At 44.1% G+C, this 12,010-nt stretch overlaps 1 protein-coding gene across 1 annotated transcript; it reads left to right on the forward strand.

The window, feature by feature from the left end:
- The first annotated feature begins 1,681 nt into the window (after positions 1 to 1,681).
- LOC125489999 lies at positions 1,682 to 11,700 on the forward strand. Its single transcript, XM_048627909.1, has 3 exons — positions 1,682 to 4,544; positions 6,106 to 6,506; positions 11,638 to 11,700. Exons 1-3 carry the CDS (start codon positions 1,688 to 1,690, stop codon positions 11,698 to 11,700), a joined length of 3,321 nt encoding a protein of 1,106 aa, XP_048483866.1. The 5' UTR covers positions 1,682 to 1,687.
- The last annotated feature ends 310 nt before the right edge of the window (positions 11,701 to 12,010 follow it).

Raw genomic sequence — 12,010 nt, forward strand, 5'->3', positions numbered from 1 at the left:
ATGTAGACAAGAAATAGAAGCAAATTACACTGAGACTGAGAACATATGAGCGCATTCGAGCATTCAAAGAAGTCGAATGAAAATCTTTCTTGAAAACTCACTAACCGATTTTGATGAAACCTACACTTGGTTCCTACGGTCGGAGGATCCTCTCTTTGCCATGGGGAAGCGCCTCCAGCATCTCCATACTGCCTTCCTAAGCTTGGACCATTTCCCACCACGCTGGTCCACTGCGGTGTTGGTGGGTTCACACATCTAGATGTTTTCCTTCTCCGTAAGAGCGATGGTATACATTGTACTTAAATTCAAAGAACTCATTGTTACCTACATGTCAGCGCCGAGATTCGAACCCGCATCTCTTGCTTGAGAAGCGGGCGCTTACCCGACTGAGCCAGTTGGACTCGCGCACTGAGTGTTCCGTACAAGTCTACTTAATTACCTGAGGTAGTTTTCCTTTTAATTTCATCATAATTATGTACATCTATACGAAATATCAGCTTGATATCTTTACCCGTTTCCGAGAAAAAGGGTGGTGACAACAAAGTGTGATCCTATAAGGGTTCCTTTTTATCCTTTTGAGGTACGTAACCCTCAAAAAGAATAGTGACAATCGGATCAATCGTTTCGGAGATATGCGTGGACAAACATACATACCAACAAGCATATAAACATACATAGGTACATAAACATTTATATAATTTTGAATATTTGTTTATTAGCCCTAATATATTGTCATATTATGTCAATATGGTGCAGTTCCAATTATCTTACATACATACCAAACATATATGTACTTACCGAATAGACAATCTTTTTTTGAAATTGATTAAAAAGGTTTATTATCCCTGAATTTAGTAGGAAGTGATGCCATGCTAAAGAATAAAATAAAGCAATTAAAATTATTTCGATACATTGGTGGTGAGTCGTGATCCTACTTCATATTATAAATGCGAAAGTTTGTAAGTGTATGTGTGTATGTATGTATGTATGTACGTGTGTATGTTTGTTATTTCTTCACGTCAAAACGGCTGAACCGATTTTAATGAAATTTGGAATGGAGTTAGCTGACACCCTGGATTAACTCATATGTTACTTTTTATCGCGGAATTCCCACGGGAAAACTTATTAAGGCGAAGCGAAGCTCGCGGGAACAGCTATTATATTGAAATATTTATTATTTTTGTATTAGTTTACTTGAGCAAGTAAATATTTAGATTTATCTTTTTGTATAAAAATATTAAGAAAAAATTATTGCCCAGAAATGGATCGCAATTTTTCCTTTTTTCGGTAAAGAACTTTTTTAGTAGGATCACTTATAAAATGTCAGAATTCTTTTCAATTAAAAATTAGAGAGTACCTAACATCCAAATTCTACCCTACTTGGTACTACATGATCCAGCAATGTTCATCACTATTAGTAAGTACTTATAAGAAAATAAACATCTTCTATTAAACACCTAAAAGCTTAATAATAGCGAAACGTACCGATTGAACGTTGTTAATTTTGTACTCTTGATCAAGCACTTATAATATCTCTTTACACCTCCCCAAGCCAAGGTGAGTGGACGTTATCCCCCCAAGAGTCGGCGGAACTCCTAGCCAAGACATTCTACCCAGATGACTCCGTAAGCACCGATCAACTATTCCATGCGGAACTGAGAGAAAAAACAAAGATGTGCTACAAGCAATGAACGCAAAAAAAGCCCCCGGATCCGATGGCTTCACTGCCGATATCTGTGGCGCAGCCATTCAGTGCGATAGGGAGGTGTTCATGGCGATAGCCAATAAGTGCTTATCGTTTAAACATTTCCCATCCCAATGGAAAACGGCCCACGTGGTTATCTTGCGGAAAGCTGGCAAAGAGGACTATACACACCCAAAATCCTACAGACCAATAGGGTTACTCTCAGTTCTCGGAAAAATTGTTGAAAAACTAATGGTCAGTCGCCTCCAGTGGCATATCTTCCCGACGCTTAACATAAAACAGTACGGCTTCATGCCTCAGAGAGGAACCGAGGACGCCCTCTATGACCTCGTAGAACACCTAAGAGAGGGAATAAACAGTAAAAACATCGTCATTCTCATCTCCCTGGACATAGAGGGTGCTTTCGACAACGCATGGTGGCCCGCTTTAAAACATCAACTGACAAAGAAAAGGTGCCCACGAAATCTGTACGAGATGGTATGCTCTTATCTCAGTGACCGAAAAATCAAGGTCAATTACGCTCGTGCAGCATGTGAGAAGGGAACCACTAAAGGATGTGTCCAAGGCTCCATAGGAGGACCGACGTTCTGGAACATCATACTCGACTCACTGCTACACAAACTAGAGGCTGAGGGAGTGTATTGCCAAGCTTTCGCAGATGATGTGGCCCTTGTCTTCACAGGTCAAGCAGTAAACACCCTAGAGGAGTCAGCGAACAAAGTACTAAATGGAATAGTGGAATGGGGAACTCGGAACAAACTCAACTTCGCACCGCATAAGACCAACGCGATGCTACTAACAAAGAAGATGAAGTACGATCTACCCCAACTATCCATGGCTGGCACAAAAATTAATCTCGTAGAGGAAATAAAACTGCTGGGCCTCATCATAGACCGCAGGTTAACTTTTAAAGCTCATATTACCGCTCAGTGTAAAAAGGCAGCGGATATTTACAAACAGCTAGCGCGAGCGGCGAAAGTAACCTGGGGACTTAACGGTGAAATTGTGAGGACAATATACATCGCAGTAGTGGAGCCCATCATGACATACGCCGCAAGCGTCTGGTCGGAAGCCGTTGAACTGGAAATGAACAAAAAACAACTGTTCTCGCTGCAAAGAGGTTTCGCGCAGAAAATATGCAAAGCCTACCGAACAGTGTCGCTCACATCTGCACTGGCACTATCGGGATTGCTGCCTCTCGATCTCAGAATACAGGAGGCAGCAAATCTGTACAAATCCAAAAAACTTTTGTCAACCGACTACCTCCCGCCAGGCAAAGAGCTCGAACGGAAAGTAGGGTACCTGGACTTACCACATCCGTCCACACTTACCTCTACCAACTACGAGTTCTTTGAAAACACCAACCCGTTGCATACCGGTTCCCAAATCTTCACGGATGGAAGCAAGATAGAGGGAAAAGTCGGCGCCGCCCTAAGTTGGTGGGAGGATGGAAAAGAAAAACTGTCCGAGACTTTTGGTCTCCACCCGTCGTGCACGGTCTTCCAATCGGAACTTTATGCCCTTCACAGGGCAACAAGACTGGTGAGCTCTAGTACGGATAACAAAGTGAACATCTTGAGCGACTCGAGATCATCACTCGATCTGCTCCGAAATCCGAAACTGAGCCACCCCCTGGCAAGAAGCATAAAGGAAAACATTGCGAGGGTCGTGTGCGAGGGCAGGGAGATAAAAATGTTCTGGCTGAGGGCACACATTGGAACTGCCGGGAACGAAAGAGCCGATGAGCTCGCCAAAACGGCAGCTCTACAAAGCACCTCCCACGACTATGACAAAGTCCCCCTGTCCTATGTCAGGAAAAAGATCAGAGAGGAATCGGTCCGGAAATGGCAAGACCGATATGCGACATCCAGTACAGGAGCAGTCACGCGTAAATTCTTACCGGATGTCAACCAAGCTTACCGGATTACGCGAAGTGCCAAACTGACCCCTGCTCACGTACAAATGCTGACTGGACATGGGGGGATGGGAGAGTATTTGTACAGATTTAAACTCAAAGAAAGCCCAGAATGTGAATGCGACCCCAACATCATTGAATCGGTCTGGCATATAATTCTCGACTGCCCCCGTTTCCTTGCTGCAAGACAAGATCTGGAGACATTGATAGACAGGAATTTGGTGGAGTCAGAATTAAAAGATATTCTGGCAGACACCAAGCATAGACCTCATTTTCTATCTTATTCAGATCGTGTCTTCAGAGTAGCAGCCAGGAGAAACAGCACCATACCCCGCCCCGACCCGCAATCAATACCAGTATATCAAGCCTCAGTCACAACCATCACAGCACCACCACAAGCAACTCCTAAAGAAACAGCAACACATCAGCTGTTGGATTGTGGAGAAAAAGGAGAAGCTAGACTAAGACTCCGAAGCGTGGCTCTGTTCATGGACGGAAGCAGTGAAAGACTCGGCATCAGCTTCTGTATCTCAGGGGCGCGAAAGAGCGTGGCCATATCACCCGGCCTAGCCTCTCTCCTAAATGGGAGCACATCGAAGGCTACCATGAAGCGTAAAGCCTACGACGCATTGCCAGTAACCCTAGTGGGAAATCAGCCCTGCAGACTAGTGCGATGGCGTAACAAGACCATCGCACTATTCGAGTGGGCCGACGACACCCCGTTCGTTCAGGCATGCTCATGGCTCAGTAAGCTTGGAGAGATAGCGCTAGACAGTAACGTCCCCAGGATAATAAGCGTAGACGCAATGGTGATCGAGTATAGGAAAGGCGAAATTGTTGACCAGCTGGGTTGCCTAAAAGCCTCAAAACATCATGAAATAGTGGTGTACGAGGACAGAGGCGAAGATCTAAGCTTTCTCAAAGGTCATATACTTCTTCTTCTTCCTTGCCTTATCCTTATTTAGGGTCGGCTTTGTTGGTCATGTCACGCCATTTTACCCTATCCTCTGTCATATCCTCATTCACTCCACACTCTCTCATATTTTCTTTCACGCAATCAAGCCACGTCTTTCTTGGTCTTGCTCTCTTGCGCCTTCCTTCGGGTCTCATTTCCAACACTTTCTTTGTCACATAATCATCTTCTCTTCTCATGACATGCCCAAACCAAGAAAGACGATGGCTTTTCATCTTCTCCACTATAGGAGCCACTTTCATACTTCCCCTTATATACTCATTTCGTATTCTATCTTTTCTTGTAACACCACACATCCATCTCAACATTCGCATCTCTGTCACATGCATCCTTTTCTCATCGCATACTTTGGTTGCCCAGCACTCAGCCCCATACAACATCACCGGCCTAATGACGCTTTTATATATTTTGCCTTTGATCTTAATTGGCATCTTGCGATCACACGTCGTGCCGGTGAGTTGTTTCCATTTCATCCATCCTGCATTCATTCGTCTCGTCACATCCCTGTCAATACTTCCATCACTCTGTAGAAGGGAGCCGAGGTATCGGAAATCCTCACCTACTGCCAGTGGCGAGGTACCCAGAGATATCGACGCAGCTGAAGTAGGCCCTCCGAATTGACAGAACATATATTCTGTTTTGGTCCTACTCAGTCTCAATCCCACACTCTCTAGGGTATCTCGCCACTGGTTCAGTTGCACCTGTAATTCATCCCCACTCTCATCGACAAGCACGATGTCGTCTGCAAAGAGCATGCACCAGGGCGCCTCCTTCTGAATTGCAGATGTTAATGCATCCATTACCAATAAAAATAGGTATGGACTCAGGGATGAACCCTGGTGCACGCCTACTCTGACCTCGAACCTGTCGGTGACCCCGACTGCGGTGCGGACCTGTGTGTTGGCACCTGCGTACATGACCTGAACAATACTTATGTACTTTACGGGTACACCCTTGTTCTGCAAGCACCGCCACAACAGGTCTCTCGGGACTCGATCGTAAGCCTTCTCAAGGTCAATGAACACCATATACAGGTTTCTTTGTACAGCTCGAAACTTTTCCATCAATTGTCTCACTGCGAATATGGCGTCCGTTGTACTCCTTCCAGGCATGAAGCCAAACTGGTTTGCCGATACTGTCGACTCCCTTCTTATTCTACTTTCGATAACCTTCTCATACAATTTCATCGTGTGTGCCATCAACTTAATTCCCCTGTAATTTCCGCAATCTTGAATATCTCCTTTCTCCTTATAAATTGGCACCTGATAACTCCCTCTCCAATCAGTTGGTATTGACTCCTCTGCGAAGATTTTATTGAAAAGATAGGTCAACCAATAAATACCATCATCTCCCAATAATTTCCAAACTTCTACAGGTATGTTATCTGGGCCAACAGCCTTCCCATTACCCATTTTTCGTAATGCAAGCTTGACTTCCCATTCATTAATCTTATCTACCATTCCTAAATTAAGGCCCTGCGGTCATATATTTGCGAGGGGGGGTTTTTTAAAGGTCATATACTTGCGAGGGGCATTGACAACTGCCACCAACAAGCCGAATACTTGGTCACCGGATCTGAACGCCTACAGGAGAGGATGACCGCTGGGGCTGTCGCCGCTTCAGAACAACGGAACATGGAAAGGAGGATGCACAATTTAACATCGCAAGGGCGTGTCCAAGGGTTCCTCCAGGCTTTTAAAGCAGCTGCCTCAAGCCTTATAGGAAAACCACAGAGGACACCCGAGAGGCGCCAAATCTCCAGAGAACCTAAAACTGGAAAAAGGCTTGCCCAGAGGAAAATTACTCGAGCGGGCCAGGTGGTCCCACGGAAGCTGAAAACAGCTACCACCTCAAAAGACCATCTAGAGAATGCCGCCATCGAATTTATGGCAATTACAACCGCCACAAAGCAGGTAAATCTCTTGTCCTGCAAAACGATCATGCAGACCTACAGGCAAGAGAACGAAAGCCGGCTAAAAGTTTTACTCGAGGAGGCCGAAGCCTGCATATACGATAACAGTAGTTGCCAAGTCCTCAGAGGCAAAATGACTGGAGCGTATATGGCGGCTTATAGCGAGGAATGCGGATTCGTGCCCTGGGAACGCAACATCCCGAAACTCACTCTCCCACACAACAACCAAATGGTGGTCGTAGCTCAGTGTACCAGGATTATGCTAGAGGACAAAATCCTAGCAAAAGCGGAAACCATTAACGCTACCTGGAATAGCTGGACGATGCCCACCATCGCTTGGGTGAACGGGGTACCTGGATGTGGGAAGACAACCTGGGTGGTAAATAACTTCGATGTGAGCAAAGACACCATTATCACCACGACAACTGAGGCGGCCGTCGATATACGAAACAGGCTAGCGCATAGGATCGGGGACATGGTTAGAACTAGGGTACGTACGATGGCATCAGTCCTAGTAAACGGCTTTAGAGAACATGTCGGATGCCAACGCCTGATAATTGACGAGGCCCTGATGAACCATTTCGGGGCAATCGTAATTGCCGCCCGCCTGTCCCGTGCCAGTGATATTGCTCTAATCGGAGACATCAACCAGCTACCGTACATAGGTACAGAGAGAACCTATTCGAACTAAGGTACAGTCGCCCAACACTGGTAGCAAACATCACCCAGGAGCTGTTGTGCTCATACAGAAACCCCATGGATGTTGCATACGCCCTAAGAGAAGTATACTCAGGCATATACGCAGCCACAACGCGTATCCAATCCCTGCAGCTGAAAAGGTTTACAGACGCAGCAATTCCAAAATCCCAAACCAACACTCTATTCCTGACGCATACACAGGAAGAAAAAGAGACCCTGACCAGCCAAGGGTTTGGAGAAGGAACGGGATCACGCGTCTTAACCATACACGAAGCACAGGGATTGACGTACGAATCCGTCATTATCATAAAAACAAAAGATAAAATAAAGTTGCACGATAGCATACCTCACGCAGTAGTGGCGCTGTCGAGGCACACCTCCGCCTGCACCTACTATGCGGATGACACCGAGGACGCTATCGGCAACCTCGCTAAAACGGCAATAACAGCACCGAAGAAACGGATCCTCGAGTACAACCTAAAGATGGCAATAAAAAATCGGGACAAAGAGGTCGTTGCCCAGCAATCAAGGCTTTTGGCAACGCAAAATGGAGCGGAATAGGAGAATTTTGATTTTAATTTTATATTGACGGCCAAACCGTATTGCATGTATTTTATAGTTTTGTTATGTATAGTATATAGCATGTATTGTATAGTTTTGATATGTAGGTATTGTATAGTATATCATGAATTAATATTATCTGTATAAGAACTAACCAATAAAATTAAGATAGTTTTAAGAACACTGTCACACATTAACACCAGGCAAAACAACAGCGATGACAAAAGGAGTGTGTGGCCACTGACAGGCGTCTGTTAAAAAAGTTCTCTGAAGACAGCTGACACTGGCCCTACCCTTCAAATGTTTGTTGCCATTATAATTGTAAGTGTGACTGTGTGAAACAAAGAAAAAAAAAAAAAAAAAAAAAACAAGAAATGCACAACTGGGGGTTTTTAGTCGGTTAAAGGCCGACACTACCTGGGTCCCCTTCCCAGGTGTCTGTGTAGATTTTCCTCCAGGAGTGCAAAAAAAAAAAAATTATTAATAATATATAGGTATATATATATAAAAGATAAAATATATATATTGTAAGCTTCCACATTGAGTAGTGAGTAGTTAAAAGATGAAGACAAAAAACAACCAAACTCTCACAATATATTGATCTCTCAAAAAGGCACGGACATAAAGTCTGTGGAGTGATAATAAAATCTTAAAAAAAAAAAAAAAAAAAAAAAGCCAAGGTGAGTGGACGCAGACCAATGAGACTAAAATCCTCGAGTTGAGATGCCTCGTGATGATAAGCCTCTCGCGATGATTAATAGGCCTACAGAGACTTATACAGCTTATACTGTAACAAGTAATTTGTACCTTGTCTCAGTAACGACTTGAGAAAAGATTTTCTAAATTCCTCTTTTTTCATAGATAGGTAGAACCAGGGGCGTATTTAAAGATTGCGCGCCCTGGGCTCCTGTAGTTTTCCGCCCTATCAAGGAATGAAAGAAAACAAAAAGAGCAGTCAGTGTATAGTACCTATTGACCTACATAAAATATGTATAAGAACATTGTGGTGATGGATTTGCATAAATAATGATATCTTCCAAACAAAAAAAAAGATTTTTCTGGGTAGACGAGTATATTTTAGAACGTTTAGAAATAAACTTTGGCAAGTGAGTAAGGCAATTTTTTTCCTTTAGATTTCCTTAAAAAATACGGAGGCGGAAAAAAATAGACAATTCCACCGGTTCAAAAAAAGAACAAAGGCCGGCTGCATACTTAAAAAATCCAGCACTGCTCGTTACCAAAATACCTCGAAGTGACCCTGGATAGATCCCCCACGTACAAAACCCACTGCCAAAACACCAAGAAAGCTGAAAGCCAGCTCCTGAAACAATTTTCTGCGACGGCTTTCTTCTACCAGCGGGGGCGCCTCTTCGCAAGTTCTACGAACAAGTAGCCTAGCACTCTGCTTCTCAGCCGAATTTGCCTGCCCGCCAGAAGACAAAAGTCTTCAACCAGTGCGTCCTGCCAGTGATGACGTATGGTGCAGAGACGTGGACACTGACGGTAGGACTGGTCCACCGATTTAAAGTCGCTCAGCGTGCTATGGAGGGAGCTATGCTTGCGGTTTCTCTGATGCATCGTATCAGAAATGAGGTTATCCGTCAGAGGACTAAGGTTACCGACATAGCTGTCAAAATATACAAGCTGAAGTGGTAGTGGGCTGGTCATATCTGCCGAAGAACCGATAACCGTTGGGGTACACGAGTTCTTGAGTGGAGACCACGAACAGGAAAACGCAGCGTGGGACGCCCTCCTGCCCGCTGGACTGACGACCTTAGGCGGGTAGAGCCGGTAGTGGTTGGATGAGGAAGGCCGAGGACCGAGTGTTGTGGCGCTCCTTGAGAAAGGTCTATGTCCAGCAGTGGATGATTATTGGCTAATGATGATATGGGCAAGGTCCGCATGCTAGAGAAATAAATAAATAATAAATAAATAAATATGTGGGGACATCTCACACACGGCCATCCGACCCCAAGCTAGGCAGAACCTGTGTTATGGGTGTCGGACAGCTGATATATCTACACAAATACATAGATAGATAGATACTAAATATAAATATCAACACCCAAGACCCGAGTACAAATATCTGTCTTTAAACAAATATCTGCCCCAGCCGGGAATCGAACCCGGGACCTTCGGCTCAGTAGTCAGGGTCACTAACCACTACGCCATTCGGTCGTCGTCAAGAGAAATAGATTTTGCTCTTAACGACACAGTTCGTATAGTAACGGGATGCCTCAAACCGACACCGCTCTACAAGGTCTACTCTCTGGCTGGGATAGCACCCCCTAGCATACGGCGAAAAGTGGCATGTTCTGTTGAGAAAGGCAAACAAGAATGCGACTCCAGACATACACTTTACTCACATACTGCCGCACCATCCCGCCTTAAGAGCCGCAAAGTGTTTCTAAATAGTGAGGAGTCCTTAACGGATGATAACCCACAAAACGCAAGGCTAAGGCTCTGGTAGGAAAAGCAACCCCAGGATCCTTTCCTACCTCTTGAGGAAAAACTTGCTCCCGGTATCAGTCTTCCCTGGCACATTTGGAAGACTCTAAATCGGTTGCGAGGAGAGGTAGGCTGCTGCAAGGACAATCTTTGCAAGTGGGGCTATACCGTTGGTGCCAACCTACCTATGCGACTGTGGTACCGCCCTCCCTGACTATGGAGTATGTACCCTCCTGCCCCCTGTGCCCTTCCACCTGCACACGGGAAGACTTACTCCAGGCCAACCAGAATGCTATCAAAGTTGCTTCTTTTTGGTCTGGACGAATTAAAAAATTCGCATGTTCACTGACACGAAAGAAGAAGAAGTGTAGAGTACATACCGACCTATATCTGTATAGGAACATTGTGGTGATAGATTTGCATACATAATGATATATTCCGAAGAAAAAATTGATTTTTCTGGATAGACGAGTACATTTTAGAACGTTTAGAAATAAACTTGTGCAGGGCGGGCGACTGAGTTAGGCAAAAAAAAACTTTAGATTTCCTTCAAGAAAATACCTACCAAGGCGGAAAAAAATGAGACTATTCCACCGGTTCAGAAAAGAACGAAGGTGGCTTTCATACTTTAAATCATATTTCTTAAGACATGAAATCAACATTTGGAAAGATGGCTCAGGGCCATTCTAGGCTTACGTCCTAAAATATTGTTCTGTACCAATGATTTCAAAAGGAAGGATAGGCCCTTCAGAACATTTTACTCAAACCTTCTTCATACAAGCAAAATAACTGTTATCTGTCATAATTTGTTTGAACTATGTCAGTGCCTAGCAACTATCTTGACGACGTAACCTTGTACGTGCGTTAATAATTTACCATCCCGGACATTATTTTATTATTTGCAGGCGCCATATCAATAATTTAAGACAAATCCAACTACTAAAATTAAAACTGTTTTGGGCTGTAGACCTGTAGAGCGTCCCGTACAAATGGACTAAAAATCACGCTCCAAAACGTAAGTGTGTGCTACAAGAAAATGTTCTCGGAGGATAGTCAACAAAAATGACGTCCGCACAAGGTTACAGCGCGCGGCCATTGTAGACTTTGGTAGTAAAATAATTATCACTTTATAATGTGTTTATTACTTAATTTAATGGTAATTACCGATGATACGATATTCGATGTTTCTTTTTGAGCTTCGTATAATGGTTTTTGCAGCCTTTCACAACACAACTACATATTTATCACAAGATTCACAAGACCATCTCTCGGCCACAGACAACTGTCGACTGAGGAGCGTTGGCCCTAAAATTACGATTTTAGGGCCAACGCGCGGGTGCCATTTTTTTGAGTGGGAGGCCCTGTCCTTACGCTAGTAATATATATGTCAATGTTCTGTACTTTTTAAATCCTCCAACCTAAAGTCTAAGGGCGGCCTGCCGGCCGGCCCCGGGCCGCCCTTCGCCGCCTGCCGCCCCGGGCTGTAGCCCTTTTAGCCCTAGGGTAAATACGCCCCTGGGTAGAACACTGTCGTCGTTGATCATGTCATCAAATCAGTGAGCTGGATTGTTGAAATAAATTTAAGTTTAGTTTGAAAAAAAAACTTGGAAACTAGTTAGTTTTTTTCTTTAATTTGGTTACACACACGTTACACCTTCTGAAAGCTTATCTAACTTTAAGGTCATTAATCATAATACACCACCTCACTAAAATGAAAGGGTTGAAATGAAAACCCCATTGTAACATTAATCTGTTTACGTTTCCGGTCCGTTTAACCGTAACCGGTGCAATATCGTA

The sequence above is a fragment of the Plutella xylostella genome, chromosome 19 (assembly GCF_932276165.1).
Source record: "Plutella xylostella chromosome 19, ilPluXylo3.1, whole genome shotgun sequence".
In the NCBI taxonomy this organism is placed as follows: domain Eukaryota; kingdom Metazoa; phylum Arthropoda; class Insecta; order Lepidoptera; family Plutellidae; genus Plutella; species Plutella xylostella.